The sequence below is a fragment of the Enhydra lutris genome, unplaced genomic scaffold, assembly GCF_002288905.1.
Source record: "Enhydra lutris kenyoni isolate GAN:26980312 unplaced genomic scaffold, ASM228890v2 scaffoldscaffold54, whole genome shotgun sequence".
NCBI lineage: Eukaryota > Metazoa > Chordata > Mammalia > Carnivora > Mustelidae > Enhydra > Enhydra lutris.
Window position 1 is genome coordinate 10,013,762 of NW_019154138.1, and position 20,784 is coordinate 10,034,545.

Here is a 20,784-nt window from a genome sequence, read left to right on the forward strand (position 1 = left end):
ACCTGGTGTCCTGAGAATGTCAAATAGATGTTGGCTAAGTGCAGGATAATATTAAAGCAGCCGACCCTTATTGTGTACTCACCGTGCTAAGCACCTTATACGCATCATTGCTTAATTATCAAGGGAGTCGCTACGACAACTCCACGTTATCTCGTGGGATGCAAACCAGTGCTCTCAGAAAATGTTTTACTTTCAATGCACTAGCAAACCAAAAGCCTGAGCATTAAGATAAAAGCAGAAATTGATAAAATTAAACAAAATAAAGTTGAGTTGGTTGAGTTGAATCAATAGCTGTTTTAAATCAATTAATATTTAGAAAAGGTTTAAAAAGACGTAAAATAAGCTCTGATATTTCACGTGTGGAAGAAATCGCAAATGTTGGAGACCAATCGCTCCTGAGCATCTCCTCAATATTATACTGTGTGCCCAGGCCTGTGCTGGGTATTGTGGCTGCCAGAAAAGGAGTTTGCTGTTAACATCCTCATCAAAACCGCTACAAATAGCTAAGATCAGTTGAGCATTTATTAGGTGTCAGGCACTATACTTTAGTAGAAGAGCTTTAGCCTTCACTAGATCATTTAATCCTCACAGCAACCCTGTGAACAATCTAACCAGAATTTCCAGACATGGTGTGGGGTGGGGGATGGGGGGTGGAATATATGGATCTTATTAGAGTAGAAAGTCAAATTTTTTTATATGAAACTTATTTTTGGATGACTTATTTTGGATGACTTGTTCACTTTAGGCCAGTGAACAATTTATCCCTTGTTATTAAAATGTTCAGGGATCCTGCTTTGCCTCTTCCATCTTCTGATGGCCCTAGATGTTCCTTGGCTTATGGCATCCTCACTCCAATCTCTCCACCATCTTTTTTTTTTTTTTTTTTTTAAGATTTTACTTATTTATTTGACAGAGAGAGAGAGAGAGAGATCACAAGTAGGCAGAGAGGCAGGCAGAGAGAGGGGGGGAAGCAGGCTCCTGCTAAGCAGAGAGCCTGATGTGGGGCTCGATCCCAGGACCCTGAGATCATGACCTGAGCCGAAGGCAGAGGCTTAACCCACTGTGCCACCCAGGCACCCTGTCTCCACCATCTTGACATAAACTTCCTGTGTCCTCTCCTCTTATGAGCACACCAGTCACTGGACTTAGTGTCCTCTTTGAATCTAATAAAACATCATCTTGAGAATGCATCCACCAAGTCCCTCTTTCCAAATAAATGCCCGTTTCTATGTTCTGGGTGGACATGAATTTTGAGGGGACACCATCCAACTCACTATATACCTCATCAGAGAGGACTTCTTTGACAACCAACCTGGAATGGCACCACTCCCACCCCAACTATTTGTCCCCTACCCCACTTTATTTTTTTTTTATAGAATTTGTCATCACTTCATCATCTATATTACTTATTGTTATCTCCCTTCCCCTGATTTTGATCTTCTGGGAGAAAGAATTTGGTCTGTCTTGCTTATAGTTGTCTTCCCAGTACCCAATCCAAGTGCTTGCATAAAGTGGGAATGCAGTAAGTATGTGTTGAATCAGTGAATCAGAGTCATGGACCTGTGGTCCTGGTCATTGCAGGCCCAGCACAGGCTCTGTCTCTCCTGGCCTCAGTAGCTCCACACCAGCCAGCCAGTAGAAATCTCCTTCCACTCTGAATTGGGGCTCGCCTATCCCATTTGCCTGCTCACATTCCTCTCAGTAACAGTGTGTTCTTAACTAACATGGAACACCTTGAGCGAGTGTGGGCCTAAGTGCCTTGAACAGAGAGCCAATCAATGAGTGAGCTGATGGAGAAAATGAATGTTTGCTTCTTCTAACTACCCATTCTCAGTAAGCGTCTGCCTTAACTGTGTTCTGTTGTTTCTTATGTTGGGATTCAAAGTTGATTGTGATTATGGCTTTGGCTACAGTAAAGATGATTTGTTCAAAGGTTTGCAAAACATAAATTAGTGAGTTGGCTCCATTGTAGGCTTAATTTTGGTGTGCAAACTTTTCAGGTGCAGACTGTGTCTTCTTCTGCGCATGTGTCTCAGCACCTACACATCATGGCAGGCACACGATGACTGACTGGATGGATGGACGAGTAGAGTAGAGCCAAATGCTCATCTCTGACATTTACTTTCGTTTCAAACAGATTAAATATATGGTTGACTTTGAAATGTCTAAGAAAACTAGATTGTGTACAAGCAATATTTACAGTCTAACCCATTATATTTTGAGTTGATTGAGCATCAATCAAGGAATAAGCAAAAGTGTTTATATATAAAACCAACTAGTTGGTAGTTAGAACAAGATTTGGAAATCAATCTTAGGAACACAAAGTAGATTTTAAATGTACAGCTTTAATTATTAAGGTATTAGAAACACCAGTAATTGTAAGCATCCTTTTCAGCAGAGGCTCTGGTCAGACACCAGAACCCAGTGGACAGTGTTTGCTCATGTCAAAGCCCAGAAACTCTGAACACTGGCCTCTGAGAGACACAAGGGACTTGCCACACACTGGCAAGGCAGAGTTTATGCCTTATTCCTCCTTGCTGATCGGGGTGGGAAGGCACAGTAATGAGGGGAGTAGTTGTGCCTGAAGAATCACCCTTTAGCTCAGAGCAAAGACGGAAGACTGCCTTGGAAGTGGGTGTTCAGTTGGTGGGTGAAGGACCACTGCTTGCCATCACCAGTGGTTATAGCCAAAGACCATCAGCCCTGATGACATCAGTAAAAGATCCAATGGTGGGCAGAAAACGCTCCTGCTCATCTGAGAGTGAAGTTCAAGTGGGACTGTGTTGGGCCCCTGCGCATTATTGTTGTTTTAAAATTTTATTTTTTAATTCACATACAGGAAAATGTACTCTTTTGGGGGGCTGTACAGTTTTGACAAAGGCACTGAGTCACATAACCATCGCCATATTTAGGATACAGACAGTTCCATCAACCCCCAAATTTCCTCCTGTTATCAAGCCCCCCACCCTGTCCTGGCCATGCCGAATCTCTGGTGACCACAGATGCGTTTTCCATCTAACATTTTGCCTTTCCCAGAATGTCACAGAAATGGAATTACTTAGTAAGTAGCCTTTTGAGTCTGGCTTCTTTACTTAGTACTATGCGTTTCAAATGCACATTTTAAAAGCTTGCTGAATATTCCTCAAAGTGCTGCTCATCCATTCTATACCCACCCTCTGCCCAGGGATATTTTATAACATTTGCCAGCCCCCTCCCTGCTTACTTTTGAAGGCTTCCCTACAGCATATCAAACATATTAAAAGGTAGCCATTTTTCATATTTAAGGTAACTTTTTTCTTGTTGTTTTTTTTTTAAAGGGTCTTTAAAAATTGCTTTTAAATGATTTGATTTGGTGATTGTAACACTTCACTACCATAAGAGAAATATTTTTTAAAGCAAATAACAATGAAGCTCATAGGATTGGAAAGACAGATAATTACATTTATTAATTTTTTATTTTGTAACTTTCTTATGTGAGCGCCAACACTTTTTTTTTTTTCAGGTTTCAAACATTCCTGCTTTCCTGGAAAGCTCAAAGACTCTAGGCACTATGTTCTGAGTGCCTGACAGAGTCCCACAAGAGTTCCATGGCTAAAGGCATCACAGTTCCAACCTAGACCCGTGAGAGAAGGGAAGAGAAGCCTGCTTTCTCTGAATCATGGCAATGTCCTAAGACAAAACAAAACATATGGCACAATTCCTTTTTAAGGTTTTATCTCACAAACACAATGTACTGCATAAAAATATATGTGCAAATGTGTTCACTGCGGCATATTGGTAATAGTTCTGCCAAGAGTCTATCATCGGTAAGGACTGCTTCGCCTGTGGTACGTCACACGCCGGAACACCACCCAGCCACGAAACACAGGTGAGGTAGATCTGTACATGCTGACGGTGAAACTGTCACAACTCCGGGAAAGCACAAGTTGCAAAAAAAAAAAAAAAAAAAAAAAAAGACGTACAGTTTGATGACATTTCTGTAAAAATAAAAATTGTCATCATTTTTTAACTTCATAAACGTGAAGGAAAAAAAAATCACAAGATATACGCCAAATTTAACCATCTTTCCTCCAAGAGAGGAAAGAGATTTCGTATGTGTTTGTGTGTGGCGGGGTAGGGGTAGGCGTTAGGTGGGGGAAAGCTTTCATGATTGACTTTTAGGTAACATTTGCATTTTTTGCCATGAGCATATAGTACTTTGGTAATTAGAAAAGTTAAACAAACATTACTTTAAACAGCCCAAACACAAAGCAGGAGCACTGAGATGAGAATTGATACTCTGGATTTCCAAGCACGCTGCGGATAAGCCTTATAGACTGTAAGCAGGTCCCCTGTCCCCTTTTCTCAAGGTCAAAAAAGCCTAAGCAAAAACTCCTCCTTTCCCTTTATTCCACAAACTCTCTCCCACCCAACAGTAGTCATCGACAAAAAAGAAACGTATCTGAAATGCTTGAGAGGTTTCTGGAAAACAAGACTTTCCCACGGGGAAGTTAAAGAGCACCTCGGTTGAGAAGATAAACAGGGAGCTAGCATTCAGATTCTGCACGGCATCTAAGAATTCCCGAGCCAGTCAACAACATCTACTTTGCAGAGACCCTTCTCATCTGGGAAGGATCTCAAATGCCGATGGGTCAACATGGAGTGATGGGCTAGGTAGGTAACATGCACACACGAAGCACCATGTCTGTAGGAGCTTTGAGGATGGGAGACCACAAGAAATTTGCAGAGCCTTGAGTCAGAAAGGCCGCAGGAGAGAGCCTGCTTAAGAAAACCAGGCCAGCAGTGGTGCTGCAAAGTCCCAAGTCCATCCACTCGGTGTCCTGTTGGCCTTACAGTCCGCTGGCAGCAGGCCTGCGGGCCCTCGTCGCTGGTGTCCGGGGCCAGGCACTGTCTCGGGCTCCCACACCTGTGCAACTGCTTGGATACGACAGAGGCTGCTCCAAGGGACACTGTGACGCCGTGATGACCCTGAGGGGCCTCTTTGCTTTCCCCCCACAACTGCTTCAGAAACTGTGAGTGTCCACACCTGGGTTCCCACAGTCACCTGTTCAGGACAAGCAGCAAAGACAGAAGAAGGAATGTTGTGGGACCAAGTGGCTTTTGTGGGGAACTAGTGCGCGCCCCTGAGCCGCGTGGGCATCGGGGTCTGCCCGGCTCTCTTGCTTTCTACAGGCTGTGGAGGACGCAGTCCACAGCCAGAGACAAAGCTGAATGGCCACCAGGTTGTGGCTGCTTTCAGCTCCCTGTGGCACAGCTGTCCTGGGACGGCAGGCCTGAGGGAGCCAGGGAAGACTTGTTTGTAAAGCGGATTCGTTTTCACATAATACACCTGGTGTTGCCACTGCACACTCTCACAGTCGTGTGGGCCACAATTCCTTCCAGCTCATGGGAGCTTCTGAATGCCACGAGAAGCAGCCCTTGGTCTGGACCTGAGATCCTCTGACCCCTTCCCTACGGCAAGACCGCACACTCAAGCAAGCTCCATGTTAAGATGCTTTTCCAGAAGGAGCACAGGGAAGGTGGGGGATGGGGAGGTGGAATGAACTATAGAGACACCGGCAATAGGAAAGCAAAGAAGGGGCTAAGGCATCTCCTGGAGGTCACCAGAGGTGACATCTGTCTACCGCCTCGTCACTGGGTTAGAAGGAAGGGTCAAGGCAAAACACGGCTCTCTTGGCTCGCTCGGTCTACTTAAGTCATCTCAGTTTGCCCCATTCTCAGGAATAGTTCACGATACCTGTTCAACTTCTCATCTCTGGCCAAGAGTGTCCTTCAAACCGGCCCTTCTCACTGCTGGGACTCCCCCTGCTTTCCTCTGGCTAGAACCTGGCACGAATGCTCTTCATTCAGTCCTCTGCGGCCACGGGTCTCGGTTAATGGCCCCTTCCACACTGAAAACTCTCCATACATTTCTTTTAAAACCTTTTATTCAATAATATATACTTTTAAAATTATAATATGTAACTGCCCGTCATGCCGTAGATTGCCCCCGTGCCCCCACTGTGGAGTCTGTGGTCGGCTAGTTAACGTGGTCTGCTGGTGGCCACAGGCCGAGTCAAGGGGGAGCAGAGGAGCAACAGTAACCCACGACCATTTTGCATACCCTTCACATTTCCCATGCTTTCTGGGTCAGGAGGAAGTCAACAGGAAGCCAAAGGCGTATGAACCTTTTACATTCAGAAGTGAGGTTTGATATACGGTGGTGGGCTGCCCTTCGGTTGGTCTGGTTCGTGCTGGCCAAACCTGCCACCATTTTGTGTCTGCTCACGGAACGTGATCTCTCTACACACGTTAAGACGTTTTGATTTGGTTCTTGTTCTGCTTATGGAAAAGTGGGAGGAACCGCAACAGACCTGGGGAAAGAGATGGGAGGAGGGGAAAGACGGCATTAATCAATCTGACCCGGAGTGAGGACAGGCCTTCACTTGCCTGTGGCTTCCTTCTCTGTAAGAGTGCTGGGAGCAGTGTGCAAGCTGGACTTTCCCATGCCACTCAATGGAAAACCTAGTAAGAGCTAACTTTATGGTCTCAGGTTTCAGCAATACCCTCTTCCTTCCTCTTGTGATTGCCACTCACAGAGGTGGTCTTAGGCATGGCCTTCTGAGAGAGCAAGGGGAAAGCTCTGGACATGGCATGTGTTCCCCAGGCCTCCTTCCCACCTCTTGGGTCCGGAATACAGATTTGGAAGCATCATGGGCTCTGGACCATTCTCTGCCAGCCGAGCCACAAGCTCAGCAGTCCAACTCCAGATCCCCATCAGCCCTGACCCAGTTCACTGAGGACATCTCGGGACTAATAATCAGATGGCTGTATTTACGCTGGGGAAGCGCAGAGTCCATTAACAAACAAAGAGCAAAAAGGGAGCTCAAATATTTTTAACTCTCCCCGGGAGCAGCGGTGTGGCATGGCCTGAAAACCCCGTTTCTCCTTCCATGTCCGGCACAGTGGTGTGGGCGGTAAGAGGCCAGCGGCAGAACTCTAGAAGCAGTGCTCAGAGATCGGCACTACAGCAATGAGAAAGGACTGTGCCCCCAGGAAGCAGTCACAGAAACATCATTTCATGAAAACTTTCCCTGGGTCAAGGAAGGGAGATCCTACATTCTTGAGAAAGGCCACATGGTGCGGAAGGCTAAGAAAGAAAGGCCTATTTGCCTTTAAGCACTTTGCCAACTGATTTCCAAGCGTCCAGCGCCACAGAGGGATCTGTCAGGGAGAAGCACGCTAATTAAAGACACCACCATCTGCCAAATGCAGACACACAATAGCGCGTGCCTGCTTGTGATGCACGGAATGCGGGCAGGGAGAGATGGTCATCAACGCAGAGCACTCTGCCACAGAGGTGTGTCGGGCACTGAAATGGGCCGATCCCAGAAGCAGGTGCCCTCGGCGGAAGAGAGTACCAAGGAACCACACCCGCCCCACCGGGACACCACTCCGGCCCCACCTCACAGGACTGAAGGTGGGGATCTGCTGCATCGCCCATAAACCCATCTTTGCAGTTCAAGGTGTACCCCGCCTCTCCCCCAAGACACAGGAAACACAAGCCTAAGGTCCCCATAGCAGTGGCTGGTCTCCCGCTTGGGAAGCTGGTGGTTGTCAACATTTTTATTTATGAAAACAGGACTGAACATGCATTTGTCTTTCCTCTAAGGGCAGCGGCATATCAGTCATATATCAGTCATCCAGTGATACAAAGAGGTGGCCAAGTGTGTCAGAAGTGGTCACTTGGCAAAGATCACAACCCAGGCAGTGGTGCTTTTCTGCGAACAGAAGGAAATGGTTGGCTCCACAGGTCTTGAAGATTTATCCAAGCTTTCCAGGGGATGGCAAGATTTCTGTCCCAACCTCTTAGTCACCATTTACAGCAAGAAAAGCCAGCAAGTGCAAAACTGTTAATTTATTGATTCAATGAAAGCTATTATTTTTTTTGAACAATCCCCAATACATGCAGTTCAGGATTAAGTATCACATTTGTAGCACATGTTGAGTCTCTACACAGAAGTACTCAGCTCGTCAGCCGTATAACCCATCACATCACTTTCCCCAGCCTCCACGGCACCTGCTCGTAGTCGTTTCCATGAACACATCCATAGAGCTCAGAAGTATATGTTGTTATTACTGATTTTCTGGGCCAGATGTTTTACCGCCACCTCCCCTCCCCCTCCCACCCTGGGATTAGTTTTTTAAAAGCAGGACGTAAGGCCATCTTAGGTTGATTAAGCTCGCTGACAAACTCTGGCTTCTCATATACTCCTGTGGACCCTGCTTTTGCTTTTGGAAGGGCTTAGAGTTCAATGACCTTGACTCTGCTCCATTATGATCCACCCCTACTTATTTGTAGGAGGGAAATTTGCTTTATCCTGTGGGTGCTCGTGCAGTAACACAGGTTTCTAAACAAATCATGCAGTCTGAACTGGCATTAAGGGAAACGGCCAAGTGGGCTCTCTTAGAACCATTTCAGTGCATATAAAAAAATTCTTCCAATTGCTGCTTGTGTTCCCCAAAGAGTTTTGCTTCCATCCTTAATACAGCACCTGGGAGAACCTAAGTCATTTCCCTGAGTAGGTGTGGACCGAGACCCACGGCCGCCAGCTCTCTCTGGGACTCGGCATCTGCCTGGAGGGCACCACTTCCAGTCCTGCTGGAACCACTCCAGGCGCCGTGCCCATTTCAGGACACCATTCCAGCTCGTGAAGGTGGTGTCCCTGAATTCTGTCTAGAAGTCATGCTCCCTCCTCAAGATCTACCCTTTGACTGTTTTTCTTATTGGTTTCCTTTCTTTTAACCACCTCCTGCCTGAGCCCCCAAGGATTACAAGCTCTTCTGTCTTCTCCAGCCAAGCAGTCTGAGTCCCTTCCTTCTCTGCAAGGGAGCACAGCAGCTTTGAGCCCCGGGAGCAGCGACGTGCTAGAGGATGTCTGTTAAACCCGGCGCAGCGGCCGGTGTGCAGGCGCCTCAGAGAGCCACCATCGGCACTGCTGTCATTGGTGAGAAGACCCAGGAATGCTTGATCTGTGCTGTCCACTTGACTTCTCCCACCTAGTCCCCTCCCAGTGATGGGACAGGAGCGGGCAGCTGATACAATCCAGGGGAGAGTGAACTGCAACCAAGCTGCAGGTGAAAAGGTCACTGGGCATCTCATCAGTTCTGCTCTCGCCATGGGACTTGTCAGCTGAAGCCAAGCCTCGCACTTACGCTCACTTGTGGCCCATCAGCCCTGACAGACTAATATATGTATTTGGCAAAGGAACATTTTGTTCTCACCATACCAGGCCTATGTCGTTGAACACAGGCAGGACCTGAGGTGATAGTGTAACACTACCCTGTTCCCCACATTTTTTGCTTTTCTTTAGGAAATAACTAAGTCCTTATCGTAGGCACTTTTAACCAGTTATAAAGTAACAAAGCAAACAAAATGGCTAATCAAAAATACTGAGATGAACTTAAGAAATAATCTGCTGACCAGATAGGATATTGGGTGGGTAAATATACCACAGCTGAGTCTAAGTATAAAAGCAGACTCCCACTCAAACACACAGACACACACACTCTCTCTCTTTCTCTCTCTCACGTCTTCTTTCCTTGCCCACGCCCCCCACTTTGGGAACTTTTCATGACCATCTCCTAAGCCAGGTTAAGTACTCTGAAATCTCCAGGGAGCTAGGTTCATCTGGCCACAAAAGGGCTCTGGAGATGGGTAAGAGAAAAGGTCAGGACTGGACTCACTTCAATTTGGGAAAGAACCTACAGCCAGCCAGCCAGTTAGTTGTCAAGACCAGACTCAGAAAGAGATGGGCATTTTAAACTCAGTCATACTGTCTAAGGCAGGAAAAGAAGTGAAAAGCATAGGTGGTGGAAAAGTAAACCATGCATAAAAAGAATTACTCCTGTCAGAGTAATTCTGTCAGAGCCACAGTCACAGAGCCAGGATAGGCAGCTTAGCTGTGTCTGCACCGACTAAATCATGATCAACGGAGAGACGCAGAAGTACGTCCATCACCTGACTATACTCCTCCAGATAATTTCGCTGCGTCTGGGGAACCCAAGGAAAAGAAATGGGGTTACTACTTCACCAAGACCCTCCAGTATACTCCTCCTGCCTGGTCCAGACAGGCAACTTTAAAAAAAAAAGGGGGGGGGTGGGCAAGAATGACAGAGGAGGAGATGAGAGGTAGGGGGCAAAAAGGACTCACAGCGGCACATCTCCCTGGTAATTACCAACAGTGCTGCCCAGAAGGGCACATCAGAAGGCTTCCATGCCTGACATACGAATACAGGTGCAGCTGAGAGCTCATGCCTTGGCTTCCGTTTTCAGGTAGAACAAATGCATACATCAATATACAGAATGTGCAATATAGGCAAGTAGTATGAGAATCTAAACTGAATGCATTTCCTGGCTTTGGGGTCTTATTTTTAATTTTCAATCTGTAACGTCAACTCTAGTAAGAGTTTTATTTGCATTTTAAATTCCCACCAACCAAACAACAAAAATACAATCTACATATAGAGATAGGACCTGCTACCAATACCAATACGATTTTATTGGAATACGGAATGTAAACAGATGTTTTCAAACAAACAATCTAACCTTATAAAAATGTATGGCATTATTAAATAGTTAATAAAGAAATCCTACAGTCTGATGTGGGTTGACACCTCGAGCTCTAGCCTAGCTCGAAGTCCCCACAGCTGTGGCATGGCTCTGCAGCTGGGGGAGGAGACTGCTTGCAAACCAGACTGGTGACAAGTCCCCAAAATGAAATCAGCCTGTTTACTTTTTAAAACAGAATCTAGCTTCCTTTGCTAACACGAAGGCTGGCACAATGGATCCTTTGACACTGACTCCAGGAGCTCCAACTAACCCCCCAGGCTCCCCAGATGATGACTGCTCAGTCACTGGGGTAGGGGCTGGCCCTGCACACACGACCCCAGTCCCTGCCCGTGAGAAGGACAGCTCTGCCATCGCGTTCACATATGAATTCTTGGAGCTTCCAAATGCAGCTTACCCTGATTATAGAGGGAAATTGCTTCTCATGGGGATAAAAAGGCAAAAAGGGTGGGGGGTGGGGGAAGAGTACATTTTCTCACTCAATAGGTCTTTTCCTAAATACATTCTAATAGGATGTTTCCCTCATTCCCCAACCGGCCTGAAGACCTACTTTCCAGCTTTCATTATGGTTATGACCAAAAAGTCTCTATTTCAGAGAGGTGCATGAAAACGGGTGCACACACAGGGATGTATGTGCTGGGAAATGGTGAGGTTTTCCTTACAAGGCTGCAAAAAGAAAAAAAAGGCTACACGGAAAAAATAGCAACAAGATTTTATGGTTAGGCAAATCAACAAAGGTTACAGTGAGCTCCAAGTTATGCACTGCGCATCACACTTCTGATGAGACAGAGGACCTGTTCACGGCGTCACAAGGTTTCAAGTGATGCCTACTGACGGCAAAGGGGCCTCTCGTGAGCGCCCGCAGTGTGCTCCCAAATGAATACACTTAGAAGAAAACTGCAGGGGTGAGGTACATTTCCCAGAGAGCTCATGTCATAAAAAAATACATAAAACATGAATTTGTAAAAGAGCTTAAAAAAAAAAATACTGTCACTGTTTTAATATCTCCTTTTCATAAATGAGGCTGGTGTGTCAGTATAGACTGCTGACGTTTTGCTAAATCTTGAGCCTGAATCTCACACCAAAGGAAACCCAGACCACAGTGGAATAGATAGGAAGTCAGATATTCAGAGCTTGTTGACTGAACGGGTTAATTCAACAGTAGCCTCCTGTTAAATAAAGGTAAATGGACAACAACTCCGAGTCTCTCCTCTCCCATGCATTCCAAAGGGAACGTTCCCTCAGATCCTGAACTATGGGCATCGTCCTGCTGCCACAACGGCAGCTCCCTGTAGACTAGTACTGGGGGATTTCTTTCTTTTTGACAGACAGTTAGGTCTTTACTCTTCTTTGCATTTAGAAGGAATGACTAGAATTTCTTTTTATCACATTGTAGTTTTCCTTCAAGATTTGGGTTTGGTTGGTTGGTTTTATTGGCAAGCATCAATGCCGCATTACCCGTCGCCTTCCAAGTCTTCACCGGGCTGCCGTGAGGCCACTGGAAAGCACAGCATTGTCTGCAGAAGGCTGGGACTGCTCCTTCACCACGGGGTCTGCAAGAGAACAGGATGGAAGTCAGCCGAATTTGGGATGGAAGCCGTGGGAGGCACTATCATGACAATCCCCTTTCTGCAGTGGGGTAGAGAGAGACGGACAGACTGACGGGAAAGCCAGGGTTAGAAGGACAACAGAAGGGCGCCTGGGTGGCTCAGTGGGTTAAGCCGCTGCCTTCGGCTCAGGTCATGATCTCAGGGTCCTGGGATCGAGTCCCGCATCGGGCTCTCTGCTCAGCAGGGAGCCTGCTTCCCTCTCTCTCTCTCTCTCTCTCTCTCTGCCTGACTCTCTACTTGTGATCTCTCTCTGTCAAATAAATAAATAAAAATCTTAAAAAAAAAAAAAAAAGAAGGACAACAGAAATTACAGAACTAAGGTTAAAGAAAAATCAGATACTGAAAACTAATCAGGGGAATTTGCTCTTCTAGTCAGTTCTTGCACTTCCTTCAAAGGGCAAGTTCAACTATGGAGACTCTTGGAAAACAGAGGTCCACAAACATTGACTTCCCACTGTTCAAAATCACTACTAATCTTCTTATGTGTTATTTTCCTTGAATACTAATGTCAGGTCCAACCCCCAATTTCTTCAAATCATGTGCAGTAATGAGCACTTGGGAGCAAAGGAATGAAAAGAGCCATTAGAAGACCTATCAATTTTAAGCAACAGTCATTTGAAACACTTTTTTTTTTTTTTTTTTTACAGAAGATGTGTATTCAGAAAAGTAGACAGATCATGAATTACGTATTACAAACATCAGAATTCTTAATTGACTCTAACTCAGAGGGTGAAAATAGCTTCCTATGCCAGAAATTGGAAAGAGGGCCCCCTGCGTTGTGATTATCTGAGGTCTAGAAGGCCAAAGGGTAAAACCTTTCCAATTTGTTGTCCACTAATGCTTACAGGCCAGCAGGTTCAAGAATTGTATAATACAGGTAGGATTTGCTTAATCTCTAGAAGGGAAGAAAAGAAAGGACGATAGCATACTGGCCAACCCAACAGACAGGCTGAAGGTTTTTTTCTTGATTCAGAGAGTGAGCTAAGACTCTGTAGGTCCTGTAACCTTTATCCCCAGTCTCCTCTGTGCCTGGACCATATCATCTCATGCTGCCAGCAATTAAGGGGAAAGCTTATTTGAGACCTATTGTATTGCGGGGGAGGGTGGTACACATGCAGATAAGCAACCCCAGGCACTGATCCATACCCACACTATGAAGGGAGACCCAAAAATTCTTTAACTGAGGAAGGATTTTAGTGAGGTCTTTCCACACCTGCTTTCCTTTTCTCAAATTCCTTTATTTAACATTTCCTTCTTTAAAAATATACCACAGTCACCTTATTACTTTAAACTACTTGTTTTTTGAGGGGAAGGTATCTTGGGTTAGGGTCCCACACAGATGTATGTATCTGAAAACAATGTTCAGGTGCTCGTGATCTCCCAACTCAGGGCCACAGGAAATGGTCCACAGACCAGACTCCAGGACAGCTAAGGCAGCGGACAAGCAAACACCCTGCAGACCAAGAAACGGAATGGCAAAACTGTCTCAACAGTCGAGAACCAGTGAGGCCAAATTCCACGGATGATTCAATCCAAACCGCTAGAATTCTCCTGACTGGCCTCAAAGATAAGCAACTATTTCTCCTTTAATGAACTACACCCCAGGAGACTCACAGAAGTACGGGTGCTCCATGGCCTCTTTGGCAGTCAGTCTCTGTTGATGGTCATATCGCAGAAGTTTGTCCAGAAGATCTAGAGCCTCGGGGCTGACGAGGTGTCTGTTCTCACTATGGATAAAGTTTTCCCAGCGTTTCCGTGAATGTCTGAGAAGGAAAGGGAAGCGTTAGTACCGAGATTCTATTCAACAAGACTCCTGATGTTACTAGGGCTAAAGGCAACAAAATCTTAGACTATTGCACTGATTTCAATCTCGTTCAATCTCTTTCTCACGGTATCTGCCCCACCCCCCACAGGGACACTCGCAGCATCCTGAAACAAAAACCAGTGCTCTCTGACAAATAAAAGGAGCAAAAACTTCGACATCTCATTTAGAATCTGTGGCACCTTCCTAGATCACCTCTTAGGCATCAGGCTTTTAGTCCATTTGGTGAGGCACAGAGGTGATGGGAGTTATTTTTGTTCAACAGAAATATTTAGAGAGCCAACCTCAGAAATCTAGAGGCTCCATAAAACACTGAAAATTGCCAATGCATTTACTTTTCTTTCTTTCCTTTTTTTTAAGAGATTTTATTTATTTGACAGAAAGAGAGATCACAAGCAGGCAGAGAAGCAGGCAGAGACAGAGAGGGAAGCAGGCTCCCTGCTGAGCAGAGAGCCCGATGTGGGGCTCGATCCCAGGACCCTGAAATCATGACCTGAGCTGAAGGCAGAGGCTTAATCCACTGAGCCCCCCAGGTGCCCCAATGCATTTACTTTTCAATACTATCTCACTGTACCTGCAAATATACTTTAAAATCCGCTTTTTTTCTTTTAAAGATTTTATTTATTTTATTTGACAGATGGAGATCACAAGTACGCAGAGAAGCAGGCAGAGAGAGAGGAGGAGGCAGGTTCCCCGCTGAGCAGAGAGCCCGATGCAGGGCTCAATCCCAAGACCCCAGGATCATGACTTGAGCCGAAGATAGAGGCCTTAACCCACTGAGCCACCCAGGTGCCCCAAAATTTGCTCTCTTGTAAAAATCCATTACATAGAACAAGAAAAAACTATAAAGCTCTTACTCAAAGAAGAAACACAGCTTTCTAAGATTTTCCATTAAAATAAGCATATGCTGTATCAGAAAGATTTTTTCCTGTAATAGGTTTTTGTCTTCCATTTTCTACTGACAGGTTATCTCTTAGAGAAGTACAGTGACCAGAAGACACATGTAAACAATGCCCAGCTACCTCAAAGCAAGTTAAAAAAAAAAAAAATACAGGCAAAAAAGGGAGGAGGTTTCAATTTTGCTATGATTAGCAAGTGATTTCAGCGACATTCCCAGTTCTGAAATAGGGTAAATTAAAACCCTCATTCTCTCTCCCTCTCTTACTTACTGTCCCAGGATATCGTTGAAGTGTGGATCTAGGTCTATGTGATATTTCTTCAGATAACCATACAGCTCATCTGTACCCAGAACCTTGGCAATGCGAACAAGCTGAAACACAAAACAAACTGACCAAATCACTGAGCACAGAGCTCACTGCAGGCCTGGGAGGACACGATCCCAAGGCACTGGGGGCTTCCACACCACTGAGTCCCCAGGGACCAGATGCAGGCTGGAGCCTGGGGCACACAGGCGGCAGACCCCAGGACATGATGGTCACAGAACGCAAATTTCCAAACCGCCTTTAAAATGGTAACAACTTACGACAATAATCTTCCAGAAGTTGACCAATTCTGGGGGCATCACAATCTAATGACTACAGTCTGGTTTTATTAGACAAGGGCTGCCCGACTTCTTCACAGGACTCTCTCTGGAAGTTGCGCATAAGAGAGTTTTATCTGTCTCTGCATTTGGGGACCTGGTAACCACAAAGAGTCATGCAACTCTTTACCCTGAAGCAAAACTTCTGTGCAGACACTGAGTGACATTTAGCGGCTTGAGGACAGCATCCCTGTCATAGGACTCCATTTTCTTGGCATCTGCCCCACACGGGGAAGAGCCAGTCACTGTTTGCTCACCTGGTCGTAGTTGTCCTGTCCGTGAAAGAAGGGCTCCTTTCGAAAGATCATGCTGGCTAACATACAGCCCAAACTCCACATGTCCAAGCTGTAATCATACATCTGGGGAAATAAGATCAGCCTGTCAGTGAAGAGTGTTATAAATGCATTTCTCTGATCTGGATTTTTAGTCTTTAGTTGACCTTTGCATATATTTTAGAATTCAAAGAAAAAAAAAAGTTACTGAGAAAAATCTGAAATTAACACTTCAGGCTCGGTTCTGAATGTATCCAAAGAGCAAAGGAGGAGAAGCCCTAAGGAAACACACAAAGGCGGGGGAGATGCTTGGCCAGGAGTTTTACCTGATAGTCCACAAGGAGCTCCGGGCCCTTGAAATATCTCGAGGCTACACGGACATTGTACTCCTGAGCAGGATGGTAGAACTCTGCCAGACCCCAGTCTATCAGTCGCAGCTACAAACATGACAGAAATCAAACATGTAAAGGAGTGATTCCAGACGCCCATGCCTTAGAACAAGGCCACATCACATCAGTTAACAATTACGTGGGCCACATGAAAAATGCTATCAAAAATTACACTTTCAGTAATGGTGGAAGGGTCCCTTCTAGAGCAGAGCACTCAGAATCTTATTTGCTTTTTTTTTTTTTTTTTTAAATTTAAATGATCCTGGCTTTTCATTCTCTTCAGATCAATCAAGCTTAAGCCTTTGACTCTGCGTCCGTTTCGCTGGCGTGTGTAACACACTCCTCCGTCATTAACAGCTGCCGCGACTGACAGGGTTGGGGACACAGGCCCCAGTCCAGGCTTGAAGCACTGCTCCAGCCTTTCGTTCATCTCCTAGCAGCGGATTTGTCCACTTACCAATCAGGGACAACCAGAACCAGATATCAAAAATAGGAGAGACCCAAGTGTACTCATAAGGCCAGGCACACGGATTGGTCTAAGGGTCATTAAAATGAGGAGAAACCATCAGCTGGAGTTTCTTTGCACGTCCCTCTGGAAAACCATGACCGAAGTAAACACAGGACGACAGTGAGGCTCAGCTGCCTACTTTCCTTGCGTACACGCTTATGCAAAGTAGACAGCAACACCAGAGACTGAAGAGGGAACAGTAACACAAGTCTGCCGAAGACAGCGGTAAACGGGTCTGCGGTACCACCTGGGTACTGGCCAGCGCTGCATCTGCCCTAGGCCTTCCACGGAAAGCCTTGTCGCTGCCTGGCTGCAATGGTACCTTTTTCTGCTGGTGATCTATCATGACATTGTGAGGTTTCACATCCCTGTGCATGATTCCCTTGCTGTGGCAGTAATCCAGGGCCTATTAGACAAGAAAGCACAGAGAAAAGTAAGCAAACCATCTACCAACTGCGATGCAAGCATATTCTTATTATTTGTGACAGCTTGGCTTGGATGCACGCTCCCAAAGAGCAGCTTACGGTCCGTGACAAAGGAGAACAGGCATGCTTCAGAAGGCCCCCCTTGCTCTGGGGCACCCTATGCCGGCAGCTGGTGGAGAGGGGGCTCTGTGAGGGAGGGGATAGGGAGATGCTTCCTACCTAGGTGTTAGTAGGTAACAATTCACCAGCCACCTAGATTTAGAAATCCTACACTCATCTGTTGGTCTAGCTTGATGGATTTAAAACCAGATCTGGGAACACCCTCTCACAGTGGTTCAAATGGCACGGAAGAGTCACTGTGGGAATGAAGACGTGTCGTTCAACATGGACCCAGTGTTCTAGTATTAATATTTTCTTTTACAAACAACCCCTAAGCCAGGGGCCTCTAAGAGTTCTATTTTTACTCTAAGGGAAGATACTGCTCCCTACAAGACAGACGACACGCAGATACGATTTTAAGCATAGAAGTCCATGATTTCCTTTAGCACACTCACAGAGTTGTGCGACCGGCACCACAATCCTGTCTTGGAACTCTGCCACCATCCCAAGAATTCCCTGTCAGCTTGCCTGTGATCGGTCCCCACTCCTCTTTGCCCCTACCTCAGCTGTAACCACAAACCTGCTGTTACTGCCGAACTGCCTTTTCTGGGCATTTTTAAAGTGAGATAATACAATATACAGTACTCTGCCTGCCTTCCTTCAGCATAATGTTGCCGAGACTCATCTGTGTCCCCCTTCCGTGTTGCTGAGTAGTAATCCGCTGCAGGGCTGTACTAGCTGACGGACATCTGGGTTGTCTCCAGTCTGGGGCTAAACAAAGAACACTACTTATGCATGTTCACGTAAAGGTCTCTGAGGGGACACAGGCTTTCACTGCTCTTACACAGATTCTTGAGGGTGGAAGTGCTGAGCTGTCCATCAGTTTACACTGAACTTTTTAAGTCTGCCTGATCGTTTTCCAAAGTGCCTGCTCCATTTTACATCCCCAGCAGTCACGTATGAAGGTTCCGGTTTCATCACATCCTTGCCAACAAACAACTTGTCACTGGTTCATCCTCGGGATTAGCGCCTTTCTGGAGCGTCTCACGTGGGCCCTCACATGGATCTGAATTGTATTTTCTAACTGGGTGATCAAGAGGACATCTTTTTGGGTCTTAGTGGTCATCCTGCATCTTCTTTGGATAAATACTGATTCAAAACTTTTTTTTTTTTTTTTGCCATTTTTATCTTTTACCATTTTTTCTTTGGGTGGTTTGTTTGTTTTAGATAATACAAAAATTTGCTTCTAATTCTCCCTTTCTGAACACAGTAACTATTCCCACACATTTTAAATTAGGCCTTCTGGCTTGTCTTCAAAGCACTGCAGCCTACTTGACTGCCATGATTTCCTCCTTAGGTAATAATAATCACAGCAACCTATCATCTTGTGCTTCCTACTATGTGCCTGGCACTGAGTGCTTTTAGGGGAGTTTTCCACAAGACAAGATTAGGGTTTTTCCAACTCGGCACTGCTGACATCTTGGACACCTGGGACTTGGGGTAATTCCTGGCTGGGAGAGCTGTCCTGTGCACGGCAGGATGTTTAACAGAATCCCTGGCTTCTTCCCACCAAATGCCAGTTACACTCTTCCCCATTGTGACAACCAAAAATGGTTCCAGATTTTGCCAAACTGACCTGATTGAGAACCACTGGACTAGGTCAGAGAATGAGCTCTAGGATCAGCATTCCAGGAATAAACAAATTCTGCTTTCCCCAGACACAAAAAAGTAGGTAGCACACGATGCTTAATATACGAGGGTTAAAAAACAGACAAAACTAAACTATGGTGGTAGAAGTGAGAATAGTATCTTCAGAAAAGGGATCCTGAAGAGAAGGGGCATATGAGAGCCTTCTGGGGTATTTGTTAATATTCTCTACCAGCCCTGTCCAATAGCACTTTCTGCAATGACAGCAATATTCTACAGCTGCACTAATATAGTAGCCACTAGCCACAGTAGGCCACTGAACACTGGAAATATGGCTACTGCGATTAAGGCATGGATTAAATAGCTCCCTGTGGGCAACAGCTACTATACCGGGCAGCACAGTACCATACAGATCTGGGTGAAGGTTTCACTTATGTAAAAACCCAAAAACCTGTACACTTAAGATTTATTCATTTATGGAAGTTCTACTTCGATTTAATTTTTCTCTTTGTTTTGCTTCACAACAACAGGTGTAGCAAGATTCTACAATGGCTCTGTGGCAGTGTCTTTTGAAACCAGGGCTCCTGAGGACACACCTCCCCGGATCTGAATCGGGAGACTGCACTGTGTACCCAGCAACCACTCAATAGCCCTAGCCTCAGTTTCTTTGACATTTTCCGTGAAGCTGAAGATCTCCTCTTCCTCAATCCCCATTTTATTACCCCAAAGAAAAAATTCACCAAGTGTCGATTCTGTTATTTTGCCTAGTCTTTGCCCAAAGGAATGAACTAATTAGGACCATAATACCTGGGTGTAAGAAAAACCTAAGGAGAGCAGAGGCTGAACAAGTACAGTAAGGGAATTAATTCTTTTGCCAAGTTCACTAGTCAGACTCCCTGTGGAGTCACTGACATGCTTTTAAATTCCTTGGGGGAGTTATTTCAGTTTCAAAATCTGGTATTATCTGACCATTAAGCATGAAAAACATTTTTCAAACTTCGTCTGGGGTTCTGTGCCTCATTAGCAGAAAGAACACCCTTACTGGCTAGCTGTTACCTCCAGAAAGCAGAAGGGATATCAGACACACAGTACCATCTACATGACCTGCCTGTGAAGACCTGCGTCATTGGGATGTCTTCCCTTGACTTAAGCACAGCTGTACTAGGTTTAAATCTTCATCTTTGGTGTGCTAAGTGAAAACCACAAAATCTTAATACCTTACTTAAAAAAAAAATAACCAACTGTTGGATTTGGATTGCAGCTCTCACTGGGTGGATGCATGGGGTTCTCCGGCAAGCACCTCCAGAGATGGAGCTAGCAGACTGCTTGTAAGAGCACAACACTGCAAACCTCTTCCCCACGGACACCTTCCATTCTGGTCTGGAGAGCACATGCAGAAAGGTGTGATAAAGCAAGCTCTACCTTCACATGCTTCTGATCTTACTCGCAAAAGAAAGACCCATTAGTTGTAAGAGTGGACTCTTAAATTGGCCACCTTGGTACTAATGACAAGTGGTCTGTATAAGCGCTTCTAAGAAAACACATTTACCTCACAAGCTAGTTCTCCAAACCCCCATTACCTAAAGCTTAGCTTTAATTAAACAAGGGATTTTGGGGCGCCTGGGTGGCTCAGTGGGTTAAGCCTCTGCCTTCGGCTCGGGTCATGATCTCAGGGTCCTGGGATCGAGCCCCGTATCGGGCTCTCTGCTCAGCAGGGAGCCTGCTTCCCCCTCTCTCTCTGCCTGCCTCTCTGCCTACTTGTGATCTCTGGCTGTCAAATAAATAAATAAAATCTTTAAAAAAAAAAATAAAAAAATAAACAAGGGATTTTGTTCGAGTAACTGTTCACAATCCCATTAAACT

General features: G+C 45.5%; 1 protein-coding gene across 4 annotated transcripts in view; it reads right to left on the reverse strand.

The window, feature by feature from the left end:
- Positions 1–5,914: 5,914 nt before the first annotated feature.
- The window catches only part of LOC111157353 (casein kinase 2 alpha 2), a 38,308-nt gene continuing 23,438 nt past the window's right edge, over positions 5,915–20,784 (reverse strand). For 2 of the 4 annotated variants that reach the window (XM_022518693.1, XM_022518689.1), the window contains 6 exons: positions 17,073–17,156; positions 16,180–16,290; positions 15,839–15,940; positions 15,211–15,311; positions 13,834–13,982; positions 7,883–12,162 (listed from right to left, as the gene is read on the reverse strand). In XM_022518693.1, the coding sequence (XP_022374401.1) occupies positions 12,086–12,162; positions 13,834–13,982; positions 15,211–15,311; positions 15,839–15,940; positions 16,180–16,290; positions 17,073–17,156 (624 nt within the window). In that variant the 3' untranslated portion in view covers positions 7,883–12,085. The other 2 variants (XM_022518690.1, XM_022518692.1) reach the window with 2 other exon arrangements.